At 35.1% G+C, this 25,501-nt stretch overlaps 1 protein-coding gene across 7 annotated transcripts in view; it reads right to left on the bottom strand.

Annotated features, from left to right (window-relative positions):
* Dh31-R (Diuretic hormone 31 Receptor) overlaps positions 1-25,501 on the bottom strand; it is a 373,426-nt gene that overhangs the window by 203,623 nt on the left and 144,302 nt on the right. For 6 of the 7 annotated variants that reach the window (XM_074170882.1, XM_074170881.1, XM_074170886.1 and 3 more), the window contains one exon: positions 24,918-25,244. In XM_074170882.1, the coding sequence (XP_074026983.1) occupies positions 24,918-25,011 (94 nt within the window). In that variant the 5' untranslated portion in view covers positions 25,012-25,244. Of the gene's footprint in view, positions 1-21,772; positions 22,133-24,917; positions 25,245-25,501 lie in introns of those variants that run through there. The other variant, XM_074170885.1, reaches the window with a different exon arrangement.

Here is a 25,501-nt window from a genome sequence, read left to right as displayed (position 1 = left end):
GCAATGATGTTGGTTTTCACACGATATTTGTGGGAGGACCAGATAGTCGAAGATTTTCTGTTTTCGTGCGAACTACTTCACACAACAGCAGAAGATAATTTTACTGCATTTTTTTCAATGAACATGATATTACGTGGACAAAATGTGTGGGAATGTCTATGGATGGAGCAAAATCAATGGCTGGCCATTCATCGTGAAGCCTTAGTTGCCAAAAGGTTATCTGAATTTTTGCAGAAGACCCTTAACGAAGTAGTTCAAATTATTAACTACATCAAAACCCGACTTCTGCAATTCAGATTATTTTCTTTGTTGTACAAAGAAATTGGCAGTGAGCTGAACAGCTTCTTATTCATACGGAGGTAAGATGGCTCTCACGACGTAGGATCTTGACAAGGTTTTTTGAGCTTAGAGATGAGATTCGTATCTTCCTTCTTGACACCAAGTATGCAGATTTTCTGAAAGACTATCCATCAACTGCCTACTTAGCTGATGTGTTTGAACACTTGAATGCGTTAAACTTAAGTATGCAAGGGCACAATGTGGACATATTCAAAGTTGAAGACAAGAATAGTGCTATGGTCAAAAAGTGCCAGATCTGGGTGACACGGATAAAAAATGAGTCATGTACTAACTTTCCCACTTTAAACCAATTTCTGGAGTCTTCAAAGGAGAGTTTTCCTGAACAGATAAAAAGTATTTCAGCTGAGCATCTACGCAGCCTGGCCTCCACTTTCAGGGAATACTTCCCTGAACCTGATTCTGTCGATAATTTAATTCGAAATCCCTTCAGCTGCCAAGAAATAGATAGAATCCAAGACCTCACCGAAGAAGAACAAGACCAACTTGTAGATATCTCTAGCCGTAGTACGATAAAAAGCATTTTCAATGGTGAACAAATTGCAGACTTCTGGGCAAAAGCACGCAAGGACTACAAAAAGCTTATAGATAGGCAATGAAAAAGATACTTCCGTTTGCAACTACCTATCGGTGTTAACAAGCATTTTCCTCCATGTGCTTCATGAAAAAGAAGTACAGGAATTGGCTCGACATGCGGTCGGATTTCAAAGTGAAAGTGTCAAGTCTGGAACCAAACATTTTATAAATATTTGACTCAGGTCAATTCAAATTATCTCATTAAGAAAAATCTTCAACAGTTTTTGAAAAATGTATAACAATAAAAACAACATTCAGGAAAAAATTAGGCTTAATCTGTTTCCCTAAAATGTCAACCTTTATTTCTGAAACAATAAAAAAATTAAAACTCTTAATTTGGCTCTTTTTAGGTTCTTGGTAATGTGATATGGCAAGATACCAAGCTAAGCTCGGACTCAACTTATTGAAGGAGGGAATAGAATATTTTAACTTTACGTTTATGAATTATTAGCGGTCCTTGCCGTTATGTCAAATGGATGAGGGGGTCCTTGCAAAAATACTGTTGGGAATCCCTGTCATAGAGGATACGCATTCTTGGGAAAATTCCCACATTTTTTTTTATAAGATGGAGTAGTAGAAAGTCCAAATCCTTCTTTCCCAGAAATGTTTTATAAAAGTTTCAACTGTCTCAATTTAATACATGTTGATTAGATACTAATATATAGTGAGTTTTTCCATTACTAATGATAAGTACAACACTTACAATTTTGATAACGTCACAGGGGTTCAAAGTTAGATACAAAAGAATATCTTCGATATCACATCCCTTTGTCGACATCTCTGACAATATCTTGAAGTGATCTTGTTTTAATTGTGAGAGACATTTTTTGTGTATGAACCACAAAAACCTGAATTTTGGTGGATACATCCATTGATCACCCTTACTGACATGGAATTATAAGAAAATATTTTCTATGTTTATATATTTGCTACTTCGTAGAAACACCATACATTTGAAAATAACAGATACATTTCAAATTGACAATTCGCAAGGATAATCAAAGTATATTCAAAACCACGTAAACATGAAAAAGCGTAAAATCAACCTAGAACTTTATGTGAACAATAATAAAACAATCCACTCGCGTCTTATATGCGACTGGGTCGGTCTGTTCGCATAAATATTGATATATGTATATTCAAGTAATGAAGCGGTCAAAACAATTAGGTTTTATAAAAAGTGTCCGTTTGATAATCATGTGTTTTTGTAGCTCAATATCTCGATAAATAATATTTATTCTGCTGTGTTTTGGTATATACTGATCGATAGATAATTTTATATCTTATATGTTCTGGTTCTACGAAATTCAAGTTCTAGGACGTCAGGATCATGCGTAGTTGACATAGAGCGTTCTGGTTTAATGAGGATAATTTCGGACTGATGAATCCTCTGTTCTATTTTCGACTGCAAAATGATCTTCAACTGTTTTGAACCGTTCCGAATCGTTCTTGCTCTCGAGGCTGAACTGTTGAGAACTGTTCGCGTTGCTCACGCGCATTTATGTGGAAATTTGTTTGGGCTATTTGCTAGGATGTTTTTTTATTTATTTGATTTGAATAATTGGTGATTGAGGTTAGATAACATTTGAACTGACTATAAGGATACGCTACATAACAAAATGGACATGATCAATAGCATTTTCTCGTCTTCATCTCTTCATATATACGATAGGTGGCACAGTGGTCTCCTCAAAAGCGTTCTGGTTCAAACAAGTGTTTAACTGTTTGAGATTTTTTGCTTGTACGCATCATGTCTTGCACTGTTTCCAAACAGTTTCGGATGTCAGAACCAGAACAAACCTATAGGTTTGTTCTGGTTCTAAATTCAGGTTCTAGGACGTCAGGATCATGCGCAGTTGATATAGAGAGTTCTGGTTTAGTGAGGATAAGTTCGGATTGTTGTATCCTCTGTTCTGGTTTCGACTGTGAAATGATCCTGAACCGTCTAGAATCGTTCTTGCTCTCGAGGCTGAACTGTTGAGAACTGTTCCCTTTGCTCATGCGCATTCACGTAGAAAATTTTTGGGCTAATTTGTATGATGTTTTTTTATTCATTTGATTTAAATAATTGACGATTGAGGTTAAATAACATTTGAACCGACTACAAGGATACGCTACATAACAAAATGAAAATGATCAATAGTATTTTCTCGTCTTCATCTCTTCATATATACGATAGGTGGCACAGTGGTGTCCTCAAAATTGTTCTCGTTCTACCAAGTGTCCGATACTATTTCGGACTATTTGAAATTTTTTGCTCGTACGCATCATGTCTTGCGCAGTTTCCAAAAAGTTACAACCAGAACAAACCTCATATGTCACGTGACGACCCGACCCGAAAAAGGATCGGTTTGGTTGCGCAAAAGCAAAAAATAACAGACTTCGAAACGTGACAGTCTCTGTCGAACGTTCTAATCTTGGAGCACCCACCTTTTGAGCTTTTTTACTTTTCTAGTGCGTTTTAAACCATCGAAAACAGAAAGATAGCTGACGCCCAATTCTTCCGCCACTGTTTTCGATTGGTCAGTCTCCACCAGGGTCCTCAAATCCTCGTCCCGGATTACTATGTGTCGATCACTTCGGGGCTCATCTTTAAACCAATGCCGAACACTTCCTTCATTAGCACTATCGTTGCCAAATGTCTGGTTGATTTTTGAAGCTGGCCGAAAATCGCTTAACGACATCGTAAAATGCAAAAAATTAAAATTTGGAAAAAAATTAGCAGCATCAATGTATGAAGTAGGTATAAAATCATCTATCGAGACACAGTAGAATAAATATTTATCGAGATATGGAGCTACAAAAACACACGATTGTGAAACGAACAAGACTTTTGATAGTTTTTGACCGCTACATCACTTGAACGTATACCAATATTTAGGCTTGTCGCTCACTTGTCCGGCACAGCACAGCACGGCGCTGTCCGTCGCCTGATGGCGACTGGTAGTAGCATCGCCCACTTGTCCAGCGACAATCAGAATACTAAAGGTGCTATTTGTTCGATTTCAAGGGAAATAGTCACAAATAAATGTTTACGGTCCATCCCATTCATCAAAAGAGGGCAAATCTGGGAGAGTTTCATCTTCTTTTGAACGATCTGAAAGAACACGAGGAGAAATTTTTCCAGTATTTTCGATCGGAGAGTTGGAATCCTTTCCGGTGGCGGACGATCTTGGCTGTGCTGTGTCGGGCTAGTGGGCGCTGGTCCATTTATTTTCATTGTTCCAATCCTATTCGTATTTTGACGGGACGTACCGTGCTGTGTTGTGCCGGACAAGTGGGCGATAAGCTTTAAGCTTATCGCTTCAAGCTTATTGCTCACTTGTCCGGCACAGCACAGCACGGTGCTGTCCGTCGCCTGATGGCAACGGGTAGTAGCATCGCCCACTTGTCCAGCTACAACCAGCATACTGAAGGTGCTGTTTGTTCGATTTCAAGGGAATTTCAGTTGACATCGAGCAGTGACAGAAACAGCTATGACGAAGAAGTCATCATTATAGTGGCCGCATTTGAATATAGAAGAAAATAGTCACAAAAAATAATATTGTGGGTCCATCCCATTGATCAAAAGAGGGCAAATCTGGGAGAGTTTCGTCATCTTTTCAACTACCTGAAAGAATACGAGGAGAAATTTTTCCAGTATTTCCGAATGACTCCAGGCAAATTTTCAGAACTTCTGGATATTCTAGGGCCTGCCTTAACAAGCAACTCAATTTTTCCTCGTCCATTTTCATAGGAACTGTCTGACTTTGTGCTATCAAGTGATGGAACAGCAAAACAGAAAGACTGAAACTTCTCAGGCACTTTTGGACAAGTTGATGCTGGCAAGCGCTGACCGGCGACGGACGCTCTTGGCTGTGCCGTGCCGTGCTAGTGAGCGGTTGTCCATTCATTTTTATTGTTCCAATCCTATCCGTATTTTGACGGACCGGGCCGTGCTGTGCTGTGCCGGACAAGTGGGCGATAAGGTTTATGCGGACAGACCGACCAGTCGCATATGAAAAACGGGTGGACTGTTTTATTATTGTTCTCATAAAGTTCTACGTTTATTTTACGCTTTTTCATATTTTCGTGGTTTTGAATATATTTTGTTTATCCTTGTGAATTGTCAATTTTAAATGTTTCTGTTATTTTCAAATGTATGGTATTTCTACGAAGTAGCAGAAATATAAACAGAAGTCAAATTCTGCACAAAGACTGATCACAAGTACAAAATTAATATGTTTTCGAGACATTCAACCAAAGAATCAGTCTTTCTCTCATAGAAATATTTTCTTATAATTCTATGTTAGCAAGAGTGATCAAGGAATGTATATGTATCCACCGAAATTTACGTTTTTGTGGTACAAGCAGAGAAAAATTGACTCTCCCAACTAAGACAAGATCACTTCAAGATATTGTCAGAGTGGAAGTCGACAACTGGATGTGATATCGAAGATATTCTTTTGTATCTAACCAACATGCAACAACTACTTTGAACCCCTGTGACATTATCAAAATTGTAAGTGTTGTACTTATCATTATTAATGGAAAAACTCATCAACATGCATTGAATTGAAACAATTTAAAATTTTATAAAATATATTTGGGCAAGAAAGTTTTTGACATTCTAATACTCCATCTTCACACAAAAAGTGTGGGAATTTTCTGAAGAAATGAAGAAAGCAATCAATTTCAAAAGAAGTAACTCTATACATAGATGTGTAGATTATGCAGAGAAGTAACTTTCACACGAAGAACCCTCCTGATAAAGCTACTTTCATATAAAAATTGATACTGAAGAGCCCTAAGACAAGTGTCTCACAGCGAAACATCGATGTCTACCAGTGAGGATGACAGTGTTCCATGTGACTGAAATGTTCACCTTCCATTCAGTATATTGTGTATTAATTCTGTGAATGATATCTGATTCAGTTTCATAACGAATGTTTATATGAAAGTAGCTGTTTCAGGAGGGCTTTTTCCTCCAATTTGTGTGAAAGTTACTTTTTTGCATGATCTACACAGGTGAAATATGTATTCAACTTGGGGTACGCAAAAAAACGGTATGAGCCATCTCTTAATAAACCTAAGTTTCAAAGAAACAACGGATAGAGACTTCCAAATGGATCCAATAATAATTGTATATTCATAATGATCGTCTCATTTAGTAAAACATTGATTCATTTAATATTTTTCAATACCATAGGACATGAAAAACACACAGAATAAAATTTATACATATTTTACAAGATACTCTCCTTATTGAGACATGAAATCGTGATAACGAAAACCACACAGCACAACTGAATATGGCAAATCACCATCTATAACAACACATCCAACTATAATAACACTTCTAACTATGACAACCCAACTATGTCAATACCAAATATAGCACACATCTGAAAAACATTCATCACTGATGTGACGAACACATTATAAAATTCATATTACATATTGGATCTTCAATGTTAACTCAATTTAAGTCTTAAAACTTTGAACTTATATTATATTTAGGTTACTTAATCCTATCACATTTGGGCAAAGTTTTCACCACTGACGCGTTATTTTATTTTCTTGTTAATTTATTATACAGCGTGTTTATTGAACATGCGGCAAAAATTCAAAAGACTTTTCCTTGGACTCTTTTGAGGATATTTTGTCCTTGGATGATTTTTGATAGGGCGCTTAATTACGAAGATACGGAGCGAAAAACAATTTTGACAAGAATAATTTATTACCAAAAATTACATGTAATGTTTCTTGATCTACAAGAACTGTTGAAAATGACTACCCCCGCTCGGATAGAAGAATGCAATCTTCTCCTCATCGACTCCCGATCTCATTCAAAAACACCAGGATCACTTACGAGACATACTATTCAAATTGAATGTCTGCAACCGTTTGTAGTAATCGGAATGTTGTTGATAGGTAGCAACGAAATTTTTATATTTTTTAATACTTGTTAGGTTCAGTGTAGTACGCTATACTTTTATTTCGGCTACGTTCAATCATCAAGGGGCAAAATATTCTTAAAATAGTCCAAGGACTAGTTCCTTAATTTTTTTACGCATACTCAATAAACACCCTGTATATAATGATTTTTATATTTGTTTCCAATATTCTTATTATAATTATTATATTGCCATAGCCACTCCTTGTTCTTTTAAAAAAAAATTGAAATCCCGTTTGGGAATTCTGAATTCAGCGATTACACTTTCCTTGCTTTTATCCTTACATATGTCAAAGTTCAACAATTTTAGGTGAAATTATTCAAAACTAAGGTTAGTGGCGCACCTATGATTCAAAATTAACATTGTTGCCACGGTGTGGCAACCGAATAATTATTGATCCGTGAACAAATTTGCGAGGCCTATATGCAATGGGTCAAAAACAGAATTTACTGTGCGCACGCGTTTTTATCCACTTAAAAATAGGTCCCCTGGTATAGTATTTCCAATACCAATTGGAACAGCACAGAGAAGGAATTCCCGCCTCGACATAGGCGTCGGCATATTATTTTTCAGTGGTAGTTTTTCAGTTACTAATTCGTACAATCATAGCAATTGATCACCCCATGAAAAAGTTATCTCAACTGGTATTGTCAACGATAAATTAAAACGCGAACAAATTAATTTGCAGGTAGTAGTTCCACTAGTTAATTACCGAAAAATCAATTAGGATAATCATCATTTAACAAACAAAGTCCACATCGGACCAAACAGCTTTAGGTATATAAACAGCTATCCCTTGTCTTTAGATTCAGTATCAATTTGCTTCTCCTGAAGATGCTAACCTTGTTAGCAAAACGCGCGTTTAGTGCAAAAATATCAGTTTGGTATTAGGGTAATTGATCTCTAGAAAAAGTTTTCAAAAATCGGTTTGCAAAACCACTCACTACCTCACCTAACCCCACGAACACACGGCACTGTTAAAGAAATATTGTGAAATGGACGAAAAATTAGTATTCAGCCAGTCCAGCTAGCCGAGCCTTTACTCCTCAACTACATTTGATAGCACGTTTACTAACTATCTGGGTGACTAGGGTCCACAGGCAAGAATTGTTTATGACTGTAATCTTATTTTTATTGCCGTTCCAATTGGGAATGGATTAACTATACATACAGTAATATTTTTAATATCCATAATTCAGTTCCAACAGCACAGTTCTGTTAGTCAGTCAAACAAAAAAGTAAAAACATTCATGTCTGATTCTACATGAAGATACCAACAAACTGAATAACAAAGAATTGATGAACGTAGCCTTTACTACGTGGTAGTGACAAATGAAACTCCCTGTTTTTATATCACTTCTATTTGTAACACGGTATACAGGGAGATCTCCTTAGATGGCTTTCATCCTACCTTCACAATCGCAGTCAGCTAGTGAGCGTAAATAGATACAGATCTACACCATTTGGGAGTCCCTAAGTTTCACATCTGGGTCCGTTAATGTTTCTAGTATTTATGAATGATTTGAAAGATTGCTTCAAACATGCACAAGTACTATTATATATTGATGACTAAAAAATCTTCAAGAAAGTAACGACGATTAGAGATTGCTGTAACCTCAATGAATTGAAACTTGACATCAATGAATGTGCATGTATATCTTTCTGTATAAATAACCATACTGATATATTTTCAATACTCCCTGAGCAATAATATCATCAACAGTGTAGACCAAATCTATTTTGATACAAAAATGACTTTCAAGCCCCTTTTGGATTATGTAATAAATTCTTGCAGCAAAACCTTAGGATTTTTCTGCAGAATATGCAAAGACTTCAACAACGAGGCAACAATCAAATCTATTTACTATGCATTTGTTTACATTAAACTTAATTATGGAAGTGTTATATGGAGCCCACATAATAATACATATAAATTACGATTAGAAGGACTCCAGAACAGACTTGTATTTGACTTCAAAATACAGGTTCTAGAACAATGAAGAATAATAACTAACTTATTTTTTATTTATGAAATTATAACAAACTGTTATGACTAACCTAATCTAGTATCAATGATTTTTTATCACGTTTCTCAAAGAAACACTAGTGGTTTAAAAACATAATAAGTTTTATTTCTCATTTTTCATATCGCAATAACCCTGTACCTACTAAAGCTGTCCACAGACTTATAATATTTGGAGAGACAGATAAGAACAAAAAGAAATTCGTACCTTGTTTTGGTGAGATAGCTCTAATTGAATTAGTTAATTTCGCCACGAACATTTCTGTAACATTTCCCAACAGATGTTCTCTACAGCCTGCGGCATTCCAGTGTCCTGTTAGTTCCGCAGACGATTCACGAAGATTGATTTTGTATGGGAATGACAACACTCCTGAATAGACCGAAAACGTTTTCTTTCTCCCGACTTTTGAGATTCGTTGTACGGGAAACAAAAGGTTTTTTTCAGACAAATCTTCTCATCAAATTGATGTGAAATGAAATTCAGAACAACTGGACTTATGTACTGTTATTGTAAAGGCAATTCAGATAGAAAAAACTGCAATGAATTATTCTCCAACCAAAAAACTGCAATGAATTATTCCCCAACCAAATAAATACTCAGAATTCTAGAAAAAACAGAAATTGAATAAGTCTGAAGACCGTATCAAAACATTCACCTCTTTCAATATACCTACACAGTATGTTCTGGTGAATGCCTACCATAAACGATTATTTCCTCGACTAATAACACCGCTGGATATTGACTTATATCTGACAGACATTTATTCAAGATACCTCACAAAGGATAGTCTTGTATAAAATTGTCGTTTATACAGCAGCACGACCACGTTGAAATCAATCAGGTAAATCACTTACATACTGGTTTCGATCTTTCATCAGTGCAGGAAAAATCTGACCCAATAAGCAGTGTGGTATTAGCCGGAAAATTTATCTTTTTCCGGCAGACCTCTAACTGTGTAGGTAAGTTGGAAAAGACGAGTGTTTTATTCCAAATATTTATTTTCTTTTGAAGCATTCAAATGATTATTGACACAATGGAAACCTTCCAAAATATAGATTGATTTCGATTATATTAAAAATATATTGCAATACGAATGACATCAAATTTAGAAAGTGATTAATATTGACCTACAGAGATTATCAGATTGCTGTACAAAAACGAATATTTGTGGTAGTAGACAATAAAGACGAAATGGAATCAGATATAGACTCTTCTGAAGAAATGGGCAATAAGAAAGTTCAATATTTCATCAGTTAGGACTTCCATTGTCTAATATAATAGAAATTGATTTGAAATTCCTGAAAAAATATTGAAAAGATTAACCAAAAATAACAATTTTATTTGAACAAAAAAAAACTGAAATTACAAAGAAATAACGTAAAAACAAACAACAACCAAAAAAATAAAAATTGAAATATTAATAAAAGCTGAAAATCAAAAATTATTATTAACGAAAAATGAAAAATAAAAATTAAAAGATTCCAAACCAAGTTATGTAACGACGTTTCGATTGTTAGTATCCATAATCGTCTTCGGGTGATAACTGGAATTATTCATCCGAGATCCGACTATTTATTGGCCATTCGAGTGCTTTCACCTATCACCTCCTCTCTCTCTCTCCGCTTCATTGGTTTTAGCGGGAGATGACCGTTTGGCGGGAGTTGGTCGTTTTTCGTTTCACTTCACTATGAAAACAGTCAAAGAGACATTGGAGCATGTTATATGTGGCCTTTAAGTTTTTGTGGACTGTAATCGACTAAAATGGTACCACATTCACTACTAACGCTTTATAGTGAAAACTAACAAATATAAAAATACGAGATGTATTCACTGTAAAAAGTGTCTATTGCAAGTGATTTTGTCTGGGAATGTTGAGATGACAAAGAAACCCTTCACCAGGTACGATGCATGGAGAGGTAGGCGCTGGGTGTATAGCGCCCGGTTCTTCAGTGTTGCCAATATTCAACAGAGCACATCAAACAAATTTTGTCACGGAACATCACAGCTTTTTTGACCATGTTCTTATGACAATTTTATTTCAATTAAATAACTGTTTCTATAAGCAACTGGATGTAGTCATATGGGAAGTTCTTTCAACTCTGTGGTTGCAAATCACCACACCAATGTTTTTCAGAAGATAGAGTTCAGAACTGCTTCATTGACAGCTGCCTGTTGGTTCAACTACGTCAATGATACTTTCGCTATTTGAATCCACAAGAAACAAGCATGAGAACTGTTTCCTCGCCATATTAGCGCTATTCATCCTCGCCTCCAGTTCAATATAAAAAAAAATCAGCCAGGGCAAAAACGTGCAATGTTGTGAACCCTTGCTGATTGTGCCATCAGGATTTGTGTGTCTTTTCTTTTAAAGACTGAGCTCTACAGACCAATGTGTGTACAGCACGATAAATCAAACGAACTCTACATCCTGGAAGATAGACTTCAACTTTTTCCACTATCCAGCCGACAGTTGTGGGCTCAGTCTGATTGCCTTACATAAACGAAATCACGGAGCGCATTGGACGGTCATAACTAAGATCATTAACAGCCAACTAATCAACTATGCAACACTATCGGCCAAGAACCGAAGAAAGCCTTTGACATCCACTGGTGTTCACAGGATTTCCTGTTAATGAGGCTCAGTTTACATCAGAACTACCAAACGCATCATCAGCATCAGGATACAAAAACACAAGCTTAGCTTGTGTTTTTGTATCCTGATCTACAGAACGTGATATTCAGAACTCAAGAAGGTCAGAAAAGGGCTAGAATATAACTCCGATCGCCATCTCACTAGCAGCATACCTGTCAGGAACGTTGACCAATCAGAACAATCAATTTCTCAAGAAAACAATTTCTCAACAAAATATCCTCAATTTTCCCATGATGATTCCTCATTGAAATATTCGAAGTGAATATTTATTATTCCGTTCAAAGAGAAAATCCTGAGCTGGAGCTGAACTTCAAACGGTTCATATTTCATAGGATAACAAAACAAATCATTTTCCATTATATAAATCACATTGGAAATAATTGAACTGTGGTGGAAATTATCAGTAATATTGGAAAACAAGGGAGAAGATATCACAAACAAGTCTCGACAAAACAAGTCCATTACAATGGACACTTCAACGCATGTATAACACACTTTCCATAACGAATTGTGTTATGAAGCCCATCGGAATGGAAAATGTTTTTTGTTTTATCGTATTCATTCCAGCGTACTCTGCCGAACAACATGTTTTTCATTCCATGTGAAATTATGATGTGGTTTATGAGACACCATCTAAATAAATTCATTCCTCGGGGTATTTCAACAATGAAATGCCGTGGGGATCTTTGTTTGATGTAACAACAGAGTTCATTATAAATATTTACTATAAGTTTATGTGTTTATGTTGGACCCCGTTCAAATGAGAAATCATGTCAGATGTAGAATAATCATTTGAAAGCAGTCGTTTTATTCTGATCATGATGATTATTTCGAAAGTATATATTTGATTATAAATGTGGCATGGTTATCATCAGGAAAGTATTGAATCACATTAATTTTTCAACGAGTATAAATTGGAATCCTAGTTGTAAATAGGAGTATGTCATGATGATCATATTTTGTAATATCAAAAATATGAGAGATCAAAAGTAAGATTTTTCAGATATTCTGTTAATATTCATACGGTTATTTCCACAGTATCCTAAAAGAAGTATATGTATTAAGTTGCTTCAAAAGATTTGTCCATTTTTATTGGTTTATTCTAAACGTTAATGATTTCAGTGAACAGCGATTCATTGGAAATAAAAGACATTTGAATCAGTGCACTTTTGTCAACATAACACAAAAATTGGGTACTGGGGATTCGATAACGCCAACGAAAGCCGTTCTTGCCTAATCCTGATTGGCGAAGGTTTTACGGGTGAGATAGTTATTGGAGTGTTCGAAAAGATGGGTGTCAACTGGCGAGAGGTATGGTGGGTGAGATAGAACTTCGAAACTCAATTCGTTCTCTGGAACGAAATGTCGCCAACCAACCACGTTCATTAACACTATCATATCTAAATGTCTGGTTGATTTTGCGGGCTGTTTCGGTAGCGCTCTAAGGGCCGGTTTCACAATATCTGGTCACCTAATGGTTAGAACGAATCCATTGGTTAACGATTAAAATGTGTTTCACCAACGGTGGTCAAGCATTTACCTGAAGTAGACCAAAGGTCAACTTTACTATAACCTAATCCACTGGTTGAGAACGACATAAATGCATTTAGTGGCGATGAAGAAGTGGTACGGCGTCCAAAAGTAATTGGACCTAGAACAAATTTCTTTGAAGAATATGATCAAAAGGACTTTTTCGACCGTTTCCGATCAACCCGTAGAACAACGGAGCTTATTGTAGAAGAGATTAGAGACCTAATTGAGCATCCCACAGAAAGGTTTCTTCCAAAACTCCATTATATTATAAGTATTACTCATATATGTAATTTTTTTTTCCATAGAAATGACTGTTTATCAGCAAGTGATCAAGTTCTTCTGGCTTTGAATTTTTATGGTAATGGTTCGTTTCTGAGAACAGCATCTGAGTTATGTGGTGTTAGTAAATCTACAGCCTGCAGAGTTGTTAGAAAAGTGAGTGCGGCAATTGCATCTTTGGGAGCACAATATATATCAATGCCAGAAAACGAAGAAATTTCCCATTGTACGGCAATCATTCTATGATATAGCAGATTTCCAATGTGCATTGAAGCAATTGATGGAATTCATGTAAGAATACAATCACCTGGAGGAGACAATGCAGAAATCTTTCGTAACCGTAAACAGTGTTTTTCATTAAATGTCCAAACCGTTGCTGATGCAAATTTAAAAATCAGGAATATTGTTGCTAGATGGCCTGGATCATCTCATGACTCGCACATTTCAAAAATTCTAGATTATAGCAATCATTTGAGACTGGAATCTATAGTGACTCTCTTATATTGGGGGATAGTGCTTATGCTTCAAAGCCGTACCTTATAACCTCCCTTCAAGAAGTGAGAACCGAAGCAGAGGCCTTATTCAACGAATCCCAGATCAGAACGCGCAATGTTGTAGAGAGACAAATTGGGGTTTGGAAGCATAGATTCCCAGCACTTTCTATGGGAATGAGAGTATCTTTAGATACAGTTCAAACCATAATAGTTGCTAGAGCTGTACTTCATAACATTTCATGCGACGAAATTGAACCAGTGCCTGAAATGAACGCTAAACAAGAGGCATTCATTAATCTAGCCGATATCAATGAGCCACCAAATATGCCACATATGCATGTTAATAATAATAATAATATAGTTAGGAATACTTTGATCAATTATTTTGCTAACTTGTAATGTTCTGTAAGGAAACTTCAAACATTTTTGAGTATTTTAGTTTTCTCTGAACCCCTTCAAATCTCTAACTTTGTCTTGAAAATATTTCTCGTACTGAATGTTACACACAATATATACATTCAAAATAACTAAGAATAACTGTCTGTAACCCTCAGAAATCTTCATGAGACTTTTAGCCAACGATCTCAAGTAGTGATGGGCATAATCGAATTAATTGTCGATAGTTAATCAAAATGGAGATGTAAAGAACACTAATGAGCAGTACTACAGGTGTATTCAAATGTAGGTATGACGTTCAAATGATCTTTAAACATGTCTTCTTCAGTATGACCTCAATAATTTTTTTAATTATCTCAAGTCATGATAATAATTGAATGGTCGACTACTTTCATTTCGAATTATCCAATCAATAAACGATTACTCGCACATGTTTCGACTTCTGAGAGTTATCGTTCGTAGAGGAAGATAGCTGATTAACTGTAAAACACATTTTAACATTTTTTTTTGTAGTATTTCTGTGATACTTGGACTGTATTATTTCTAGTAATAAACTCAAATAAAAGGAAAGAATGTAATACAATTTTCAAACCACATACTTTATTCTTCAAAATGTTGAAATTAAAATAATTTTGCACAATATTTTTACGACATTGATTCCAGTTTTTCATCCACAAGTTCCTTATTTTTATTAAGAATAGTCATTCTCAAAAAATGCTCTTCTAAGAATTTTTTTTTTTGTAACCTGACAAACTCAAATTTTTCCTCAATTAGCTCATTACTTGGATTCGTTATTACTCTCTTGAAACTGGTTTTCTTTCCTTCGTCAACTTCTGAGATACTGGTAATTTCAGATCTCTACTGGAGTAAGATGACCAATCTTGTTTATTTGATGACGAGCTAGCTTCAGAAATTGGGTTTACATAGTTATGGTCCATTAGCGGGAGATCAAGAACTACCTCTGTCACTTCGACATTTTCGATGTCAGGTTCAGTGGGTTCAGCCAAATTGCCACAGTCATCATTTATCAGCCCTGACGGTTGGTCTTCAACAATATTTTTCACAGCTGTGACAGGTACAGTGAGCTCTGGCAGTCTGTCAGAATCATAACTATTGTATATAGTTATGATTCTGAGAATATTTTCCATCACAATGTCTACAGATGATTCTGGTTTATAACTTTCCCCACCAGTTTGTAACATTAATTTTTTTTCTTCTGTCCATTTATGTTTCCTTCTCTTTTTAATATTATTATATTTCTCCTTCAAATTTTTTTGGGATCTGAAAGAGTTTTTTCCACTACAACTATTAAACTCTTTTTCAATTGTTTTCCACGTTTCCTCTTTCTCTTTCCATGTCATACTGTTACTTTTTTGCATACTATTATTGCCTATTTTTCTATTATTTATCTACCAGATTTATAAGTAGTTGTTCTTCTTCATTAGTATCGAAAAATAAGTTCAGTCAACTCTGTAAAATCTGAAAAAATATAATAACTCAACACTCACAAAGACTAACTCACTATGATACCTTCTAATCGACATTCACTTATTTATATCAAATAAATATTGGGTATATTTGGGTTTCTTCTTACCTAATTCTATTGCCAACCTTATAGAAGTCGATACCAACCAATAGTCAGTTGACCACCACTATTATATATCTTGTGAAACGATTCAGGCTGCAATGGTGACTTAATCAGAGTTTCTCTGGTTGAGTGACTAGAAAGATCACCATACATTGTTAAACCGGCCCTTGAATTCAATTTGAATTCGTAGGTGAAAAAGTTTTGAAAAAACTATAAGCGTTTTCATGCATCAGGTGCTCATCACTACTGGTGAAGCGTTATCAATTCTGTCACCTGCAATACCAGAGTTCGTTTATCAGATGTGTATAGCATATAACTTTCAGAAACGAAAATCAAGTTCTCTGGTATTGAAAACTACCACTTTGTCGAAATAAGTCTGAAGACTGTATACAGACGTATAAAAAAATATTCACATGCATATCAGTGTGGAAAATCCTGACCCAAATAGATAAATATAGATTTACTATGTTTCAAAATTCTATTTCATAATACCCATTTTCTCAAAACGAAGTGTCTGTTTCTGGCGGAGGCAGTCATTTCTCTTCATGATGGTTATACTGATTCATCAAGTTATAGCGCGGTAGGCGCTTGGTGCTTTTATGCATGCAATTATGAATAACGTCGCTGGCTCATCAGTTCAGTCTGTATATTGATAACATTGAATCTGGTTAGAATGCAATCCCATATATCAATCCCATATTACTTATTAGCGTGTTTCGCAATATTTTGAATTCAGTAAAGATCTATCAGATTAATGAATGATAATTCTCAATGAATTATTAAAAATGGAACTTTCCTGGTTGTTTACCACTTGTATTTGTAACTAACGTTACTGCAGGCTCGTCCTATAAGGACATTTTGAAACGAATACGATAAACTGAAATAATTAACAATATTAACCATTATATATCCATACACCACTATAGGTGATAACAGAGAGTCCTTAATGACTTTTTTACCTGAATTTTGTTCACCTGTGACTATGTCGATTTCGTCATTTAGCATATTACATCTGCAATGCTTATGCTTATGAATTTCTAAGGATTTCAAAAAATTGAGTTTCCAACCTTTGCTTGCAAAGTGAAAAGTTTCCATATCGTTTAGATAGGGGAACTTGTGGTTGCATTCCAAGGAATGGTTTGAGAACGTCGAATCATTTTCACCTAGTCTGAAGAACTTTTCATTTTCAGCATACCGTTTTGAGAAAATTCGACCACATCGTCCAACAAAAACACTATCAAACTACAGACACTCAAGCTTACAAAGTCGAGATTTCTCCGTCTTGCCCATTTTATCTTTGGCATTAAGAACGAAATTAGATAACCTGGCATGTGGCCTAAATGTCACTGTAACATTGATTTTTCTGAAAAATACCGCAATTATCTCTGTTCTTTAACCAAAATATGTTACAGTTACGAATTTCTTGATTTCTGGTTGGTTGATCTACGGGTACATTATTCTGTACGTGAATTTGAGGCTTTGTTTTTTTACTAACCAACGGATTGTGTCTGCTTTGAAACCATTATCATGTCCTGTCTGTATAATGATTTTAATATTTGTGATTGATGACTTGTTTATTTTTTGGTTATTCATCATCACTTTAATGAAATGAATAAAGGTTTTACTTTATTATTAACCTCATTATCAACTAGTGGAAATTAGAAAAAAGTGTTTTTATTTATTTCGTTGAAATATATAATTATTTTGATTTTCCTATATGTGTACAGATTAATATACCCGCAGATCAAACGTACTAACGGCTACATCCATCAACTTACTCAATGAATTGTGGAATTATTGACAATGATGAATTGATTTTGAAATTATCAATCTCAAAATTTTTCATCATTGTTTATTTTCATGTTTTTATTATGTATGTATGTATGTATATTATATATGTATGTATGTATTTGTTATTGAATTCATCAAATAGCATGCATTATTCACCTTCTGTAGATATATTAGTTATATTCTTATAACACAGCCTTTCCTGTCCTTAAAGAAAGTCTTTAAGGTAGTCCAACGCTTCCATTTGACGAAACAAACACATACGATTGGTCGTTTCGAACGAAAAAACACAAAACTACACTATGCTTTCAGATATTACACTCATACCTCATTACCCCATTATTAACCCCATTATCAACTAGTGGAAATTAGAAAAAAGTGTTTTATTCATTTCATTGAAATATTTAATCATCTTAATTTTCCTATCTACATACAGATTAATATACCCCCAGAGCAAAAGTAGTATCGGCTACATCCATCAACTTACTCAATGAATTATAGAATTATTGACAATGACAACACGGTTGCAGAATCATCCCAGCTTCAACCAGATAAATTCTCTCGAGAAAAATATCTGGTCGAGGCAGGAATCTAACCCACGGTCTTCCGATCGTGAGTCGGGCGCACTACCACCGCAGCCAATTCCACAACGTAGATCATGTAAGAAAGTAACTTTTAGACACTAACTGGAAAAACCCTCACGACTTTACGATGTTTCCAAAAACTAATATGTGGGTATATACGCAGATGCCACTGCGATATACGCAAATTCGTTCTTGAGCGAGGTGGCGAAGCAACAGCTTCAGATCCACCTCGACAGGTTCGTCGTGCCGTACTTCGAGCGTAACAAAATCGAGGTTAACCCTAACAAAACAGAACTCGTCAACTTCACGAAGAAATTTACTAACGTGAAAGTCTTCAGGAAGTTGCGAGTAAACGGTAATTGCGTTGATGAGCAGAGGAGCGCACGATATCTGGCAGTTATCCTGGATAGGCGCCTGAATTTTCAGGAACATTTGAGCTTGGCGATCCAACGAACGGGTGCTGCGATTAACGCACGTTCCCGCTCATTGCACGAAACGCAAAGCTTAGTATTGAAAACAAGCTGCTAATTTACGAACAAGTAATCAGACCAGCTATGTTGCAAGCTTATCCCGTATTCTGCAGCCTCGAGAGGACTCCTCTGCGGAGACTCGGGACGATGCAGAATAAGGTGCTTCGTAGGAACAGTGACAGATACATTTCATTGAATGATCTGTTAGATCTGGATTCTTCAAGTTCTTTCTGCCGAAAAGCTTGCTGACGAGGGACATGACGGCGCTTAGAAGTTATCATAAACAGCCCCGTAAACATGAACAGCGCGAATGCGATCACGCATAGTTCATGGAAAAACTGGCTAAGATGATTCACGTATTCTCGTGACATCTGAATTACTCTTACCTGGTTTTTTCATGAACTTTTTTCAGGGGGCTAGTGATAATCCTGTAACACCCACGTAGTACAACGATTATGGACATACAGGATTGCTTACTTTTGCGATTTTGTTAGGCATGTCACGTGATATGGTGACTCTGGATTGATTCGGTACTGTACTTTTTAATTAAAATAAACAAATTTCATGTAAATCCCTTATTTAAATATTATTTTTATATAGGATTAAATACTTAATATAAATGGATTAATACTAAGTGAAAATTTTTCTTAAGTGGATGATAGGGTGAACTATTTTGCCCTTTTTAAAAGTAAGAGGTTTCATCAGTTTTTTTATTATTTTCGTGAAAACTGTAACTCCCACAAAAATTTTGTGAAGAACTTTGTTTTATATAATAGTATTATCTATAAATTTTTTTTGTAACTTTTTGTTCCCTCTTTTATAATAAACGCTTAGTAATCAAAAATTTATATAATATATAACAATAAATTGTTTATAGGTGTAACAACTTTTTTCATTTATCTGACAGAAAATACATGATACGGTTTTTATTTTTCATTAAGAAAATGATAAATTTAGATAGAATAATTTAAGTTAAACTTTGTTCCATAAATGATGAAATTGATAAATCTACAATTTAATATATTATAATACTGCATAGGAGCAAAGAGAAACTACTTTATCCACGAAATATATTATATTTTTTTTTTGCATGAATATAGAAAAAGAAATTCAAAGGACTAATATATTACTATAGTCAATTTTCGTTTTTTTTTTTATCATCAGAATTGTTTAAATTTTTTCTTTCAAGTGACCTATTTTCGTCAGCCTTTAAGTTATTATATTTCATTCTGATAATTGTTCTCAGTTTGCAAAATTCAAAAATAATATTCAAAGGAAAATCTTCCCTTTCTGCAGTTTTTTTTTCAATTTACGGCGCAAAGGCAAACCTATAAAAAAACATATTTATTTTAAGCAGTTAATAAATAGAATAAGTTTTTACCTAACAATTCATTTTCAAGGTCTCCTTCATAATCATTCTTTGTAAAATGTTTGGAACAAACAAATCCATTTTTGAGAGTGAATTTATTTCCTGTTTTGCAGCGACGAATCCATTCTTTTTGCAAAGTTGTGGAAACCATATCCTTAGCAATAGGCAAAAACAAACCTCAAAACGGAAGAGAATAACAGTCTTATATGACGTCTACTCGTTACACCAGTTTAAAAAATGTCCAAAAGCACAAAAAAGCACACAATGTTTCAGAAACCTAATTGGTATAGTTGAATGAAAATTTAATCAAAATAGTCCGAAAAGAATCCTCAAAAAATGAATAAATAAGTTTAAATCTGGTGAAGTTAGAACAGACTTCAACTCAATGTAGGTAAATGCAAAGTACTGTCTTCCTACATAAAACTTTATCCAATAATTTTCGAATATTCCATGAATAATACGGCGACACGTTTGAATATTTAGGGATCGTGTTTTATCGAAAGCTTACATTCAATACTCATACATCGGCGTTGTAGCTATTGGAATATTTCTCCAGAAACTGAGTAAACTTTTCAAATTTTATGCGCTCAAATTATTGTATGTTACTTTAATAAGAAGTAAGGTATATTATGCATCGGTAATTTGGTCTCCATTAAATAAAAATTCCGTTCAGTGATTAGAATGTATTCAGTGTAAGTGCTTGAAATTCATGTTTTCCAAGAGCAATGGATTCTATGCAGTTTGGGACACAGACTAGAATATTTTATCAAACACATTCAACTGAGAAGCCCTGACAGAGAGAAGAAAATGCATCGCGATTATGTTTTTAGTTCAACTTTTGAATAACGAAATTGATTGTAGTGACTTATTAAGACACATTCAGTTTCTTGAACCTAGATCACAATCCAGGCATATGCTTATTTTCTACAATAGAAATCCTAGGACAAATTTATTGAAAAAAGGTGCCGATATTTCTAATGTGTGAGTTGTTCAATATAGTGTCCGACCTGTATGATATGACAGCAAAGAGTTTATTTTGAAAATTTTTTATAATTCAATGCTATGATTGATTTCCTTTTCTTTTTTCTCATTGTAATCTGACTCTTTTTTATAAATACTCTCTAATTATTTGTATAGTCTCAATTTGTGGTTCTGAACTTGTTGAGAATAAACATATCATTCTTATCATCAATAATCCCCAACTACTCAAGAAACCTATTCTCAAATATGATTTGAGGATAGAATACTTGTATAGAATATATATTACCATTATTAAATGTAAATAATCACTTATAATATATACTGAAGGGGTTGTGAATGATTAATTGTCTATTTTGTTCATGTCTTCGTAGTTTAAACGCACATACTCTGATACTCAGGGACATAAACCAAAAACTGGAACAAATTCAACTGCATTTCTAAACGGTCAATTATGTATTACACCCACTTCCAACACTACTTCAGCAATCATTTCGGGCAAAATACCACAAATTCAGACCAACCTCATAGTTGCATAAATTTATTAACCCATTTTCCCTCTCCACGAATTCCAATAATTGTCTATAGGTTCCCCCTGTAGCACAGTGGATGCCTTAAAATAATTGATGTATTTCTACGTAAACTATTTCAAAAAAAAAGCAAGGCTAATTTATCTTCCTGAACTCAAATTAAATTATATATTTTACCTAACATTATTGAATTCATCAAATAACATGCATTATTCACCTTCTGTAGATATATTAGTTATATTCCTATAGCACAGCCTCTCCTGTCCTTCTAGAAAATCTTTAAGGTAGTCCAACGCCTCCATTTGAGGGAAACAAATTATAAAACAAACAACACATACGATTGGTAATGATGTTTTTAAAACAGAACGAAAAAACACAGAACTACACTATGCTTTCAGATATTACACTCATACTAATCGACCCATCGCCGGGCTTTTAATAAAAATTCCAATTAAACTGAAAATAGTTAATGAACTATTCGAATCGCATAATCAACAGAAACACAGTTCAATTAAGTTTTTAACTCGATAACAAATGATGATGACCATTTTACAGATAAATGATACCAACCTCGCTTGGAAATTGATACTGAAAGTATTAATTTATATTTTAATATGTATAATAGAGAGTGATTTCTAATTATAGTTCGATAACATGAATGTTTAGGTTTGCGATGAAGCACATCAGTAATTTTTTTCAGAATGTCAAGGTCGAAGTTATATCTATCATGTGAGAATATGTCTAATAACATACTGTTACATTTATTTTCACGACATTCAAGTCAGTTTGAACTTTGCTATACGAGGTGAACCGAGAAACTTAAAACACAAGAATTGTCATCAGAAAAAATCACAATTCGGGTTGGGAGACAGTGGTCGAAAGGAACTTGTGGTAACATACGTTTCGTCAGCTACTGCATTTGTTACTACTAACCAAAATTTTTTCTCTCTAATCGTGACTCCGCCCTGCAAGCCTTTTCAACACACTATCACCTGAAATGAAAATGATGAAAAACATTCAAGATATATAGGGCTGTACAGATACTAAAAAACGTTACATGAGCTTATTTCCCCAGTATCTTGAAATTGAATTTCGAAACAGTCATCTCTTCCAACTACTTACATAGTAGGTTCTGGTAAATGCTTGCCGGAAAACAACTACTTTCCTAGCTAATACCACAATGGATATTGAATTATATCCGATAGACATTTATGAAAAATACCTCACAGAGGTTACTCTACAATCTAACAAATTATCTGAGAACAATTCGTTCAGGCCAGTCTCAACTTCCTACACAGTAGGTTAATGGACTAACACCTATCAGAAAACAACTACTCCCCTGGTTAATACCACGAAGGGTGTTGGATAATATCCAACAGGTGTCAGTGCAGGATTCTTCACAGAAGTTATTCCTGCATATGCTGTTGGCGATACAACTGCCGCAATAGATTTTCAATTATTGAAACACACTTGCAGACCGGTTTCGGGCTGTTTGGCCACTCGTCAGTGCGAGGTAGTGTATATCATCAACATAAAGTCGATAATTTCCGATAATTGAAAATCTAATTCCGTCAGAGTATCATTCCTCGAACTAAGCTGAAGCATACAACAAACAACAGGTTTCTCGTCGCCCCATCTGCCTGTGAACGAGGTAACCAACTGCATATCCAAAATTTGCCCAATTCCTCGTATAAGGAAAGAAAACTTTCACATATAGTCAGTGGGCATACTCGAAGACTGACTATATGTGAAAATACAATCTAACAGATATTTCTCGTTCATCCAGCAGCAGGACCATGTTGAAATTATTCGATTAGAATCTCACGTTAAAAGGTAAGACCTTGTTAATCCTAAGCTCGCACAAGTCCCAACTTCTGAGGGTTGTAGTTCGTAGAGGGTGACAATCTTCCTAGCGTGGAAGAAATATCCCATGTACCAATCTTCTAACAGGGATCAAGCCTAGTCTGAGGACTGTATCAAGGAGAGATACCTGAGCTTATTTCCACAGCTTCTCGTTTTAGAAAATAATCATTTCGAAACGTTCATCTCTTTCAACTACCCACACAGTAGGTTCTGGTCAATGCCTGAAAACAACTACTTTCCTGGTTAATCCAAAGCCGGATATTGAATTATATTCGACCGACATTTATGCAAGATACCTCACAGAGGTTAGTCTCTTGTACGTAAGTATCTATCCTCGATACAGTCTTTACATACGTTTTGATGCCTCTTGGAGTATTAGAACATGGCATGTTTCTTACCCGTTTGAGGCTTTGTTACTAGTTAAGAATCTCTCAGACGAAGGTTTTATATATGCAGCGGAGCCTGTATATATCCAGAACGATGGTGATCGACGCCAATCACCGGTAGGCATGTATGCCAGAACCCGTTCCCAAATGTGGTTCACTATTGGAATTTGGACGACCGGTATAAAATCGGCCGTCCAAACTCGGTGTGTGTGCAATTAGCCTATGGTTTCCTGTATCGACAACTAGGTGTTTCCATCTTTGGCTAATTATACACCCACCGATTGTGGACGGCCGATTTTATACCGGTCGTCGAAATTCCAATAGTGAACCACATGTGGGAACGGTATGGGTAAACTAGTAAGGATTTTTGCAGCAAAAAATCTACAAAAGCATGGCTAGATAGACTGTACGGAATCATACAATCCAGAGCGGTCAAGATTCTAGATTGTGCTATCTTCCTGCTCACGAAGAGTATTTAACAAGAATCCCAAGAATTCTGAGCAATCCTCTTCTTGTCATAACGAATATATTGTGGACTTCAAAGGCTCTAGGAAGTCGGCCGGTGGGAAAGATGATACATTCTCAAATGTATCACCTTGTTAAATACAAAACTCACTCACTCTCAAATTTCATCTACGAAACGATCCAATCAATTCCTTTATTTTGTTATATTCTAAATAATTTTAATAAATGAGCAAGTATACAATATATTCCTATTAAATTAATATAGTGTTTGGTTTTATTTGTAATTATTTTATCGTTCTACCCAACCCATGCAGAAAGTATCAACTTTTCATTTACCACTACTTTGTCCTTCTTCATGAATTGTAATTCAGCGATGTAGGTAGACTATTATTATTAAAAATGAGAAAGTTATGCCAATTCGAAGAATCACGTCAAACAATTTTTATAGAAAACGCTATAAGAATACTGTTCAGTTGATTTGGTTGAAACTTTTATCAACTATATTTGTGATTTGTGAAGATAGTGATACCTAGGAACATGTTGCTGTCGTTAAATCTGGCAAAACCCAATAACAGGAATATTTTGCTGTTGTAAATTCTGGGAAAACTCTGTCCGCGAAGATGAGTAGTTAATTTAAATTCAACTCACCTCCAGTTTCCAACGACTCCTGAACAGACTGCGAACAGTTCCACCTCCTGCTTTCGATTATATCGTTATCGAACGAATTATCTTCGTCACTCATCTTGAAGTGTCGTTTTAATAGCTTTTCATCAAAACTTCGTCTCCTTCATTCGCCGTTATCATTCAAGAACGAATATACAGTTCAACAAAACTTTTGTCTTCAGCGGCACCCCTTCAAAGGACATATCCCTTCACATAAAATACCCATTATCTTGTTGTCCTTTTGAAAGCGTTCGCTATTCCTGCTCTACCGCAGGCCCTACAAGACCATCTTGTTCGTAAACGCCATGCCGTCTGTAACAAAACCACATGTTGAATGGGGAACGAGCCAGAGGACTCAAAATATGTTATTAATAAAATGTTAGGTACAGCTAGTGGAAATACTACAATTTTCCAGAAAATATGCAAAATTAATCTCTCCTAAAAATATACCCTTTCAATTTCAACAAGATTCCTATGACTGGGATTTAATGAATCTTATTTACGTACTGTGAAATGAAATGAAATGCTTCATTCAAATAGGATACATCCCAATATACAACAATAATAAT

Source organism: Leptinotarsa decemlineata, unplaced genomic scaffold (assembly GCF_025532065.1).
Source record: "Leptinotarsa decemlineata unplaced genomic scaffold, Ldec_3_MD MMD2_tig00000008_RagTag_RagTag, whole genome shotgun sequence".
In the NCBI taxonomy this organism is placed as follows: Eukaryota; Metazoa; Arthropoda; class Insecta; order Coleoptera; family Chrysomelidae; genus Leptinotarsa; species Leptinotarsa decemlineata.
The sequence above is the reverse complement of the archived record's forward strand: the minus strand, read 5'-3'. Positions and strand labels throughout refer to the sequence as shown.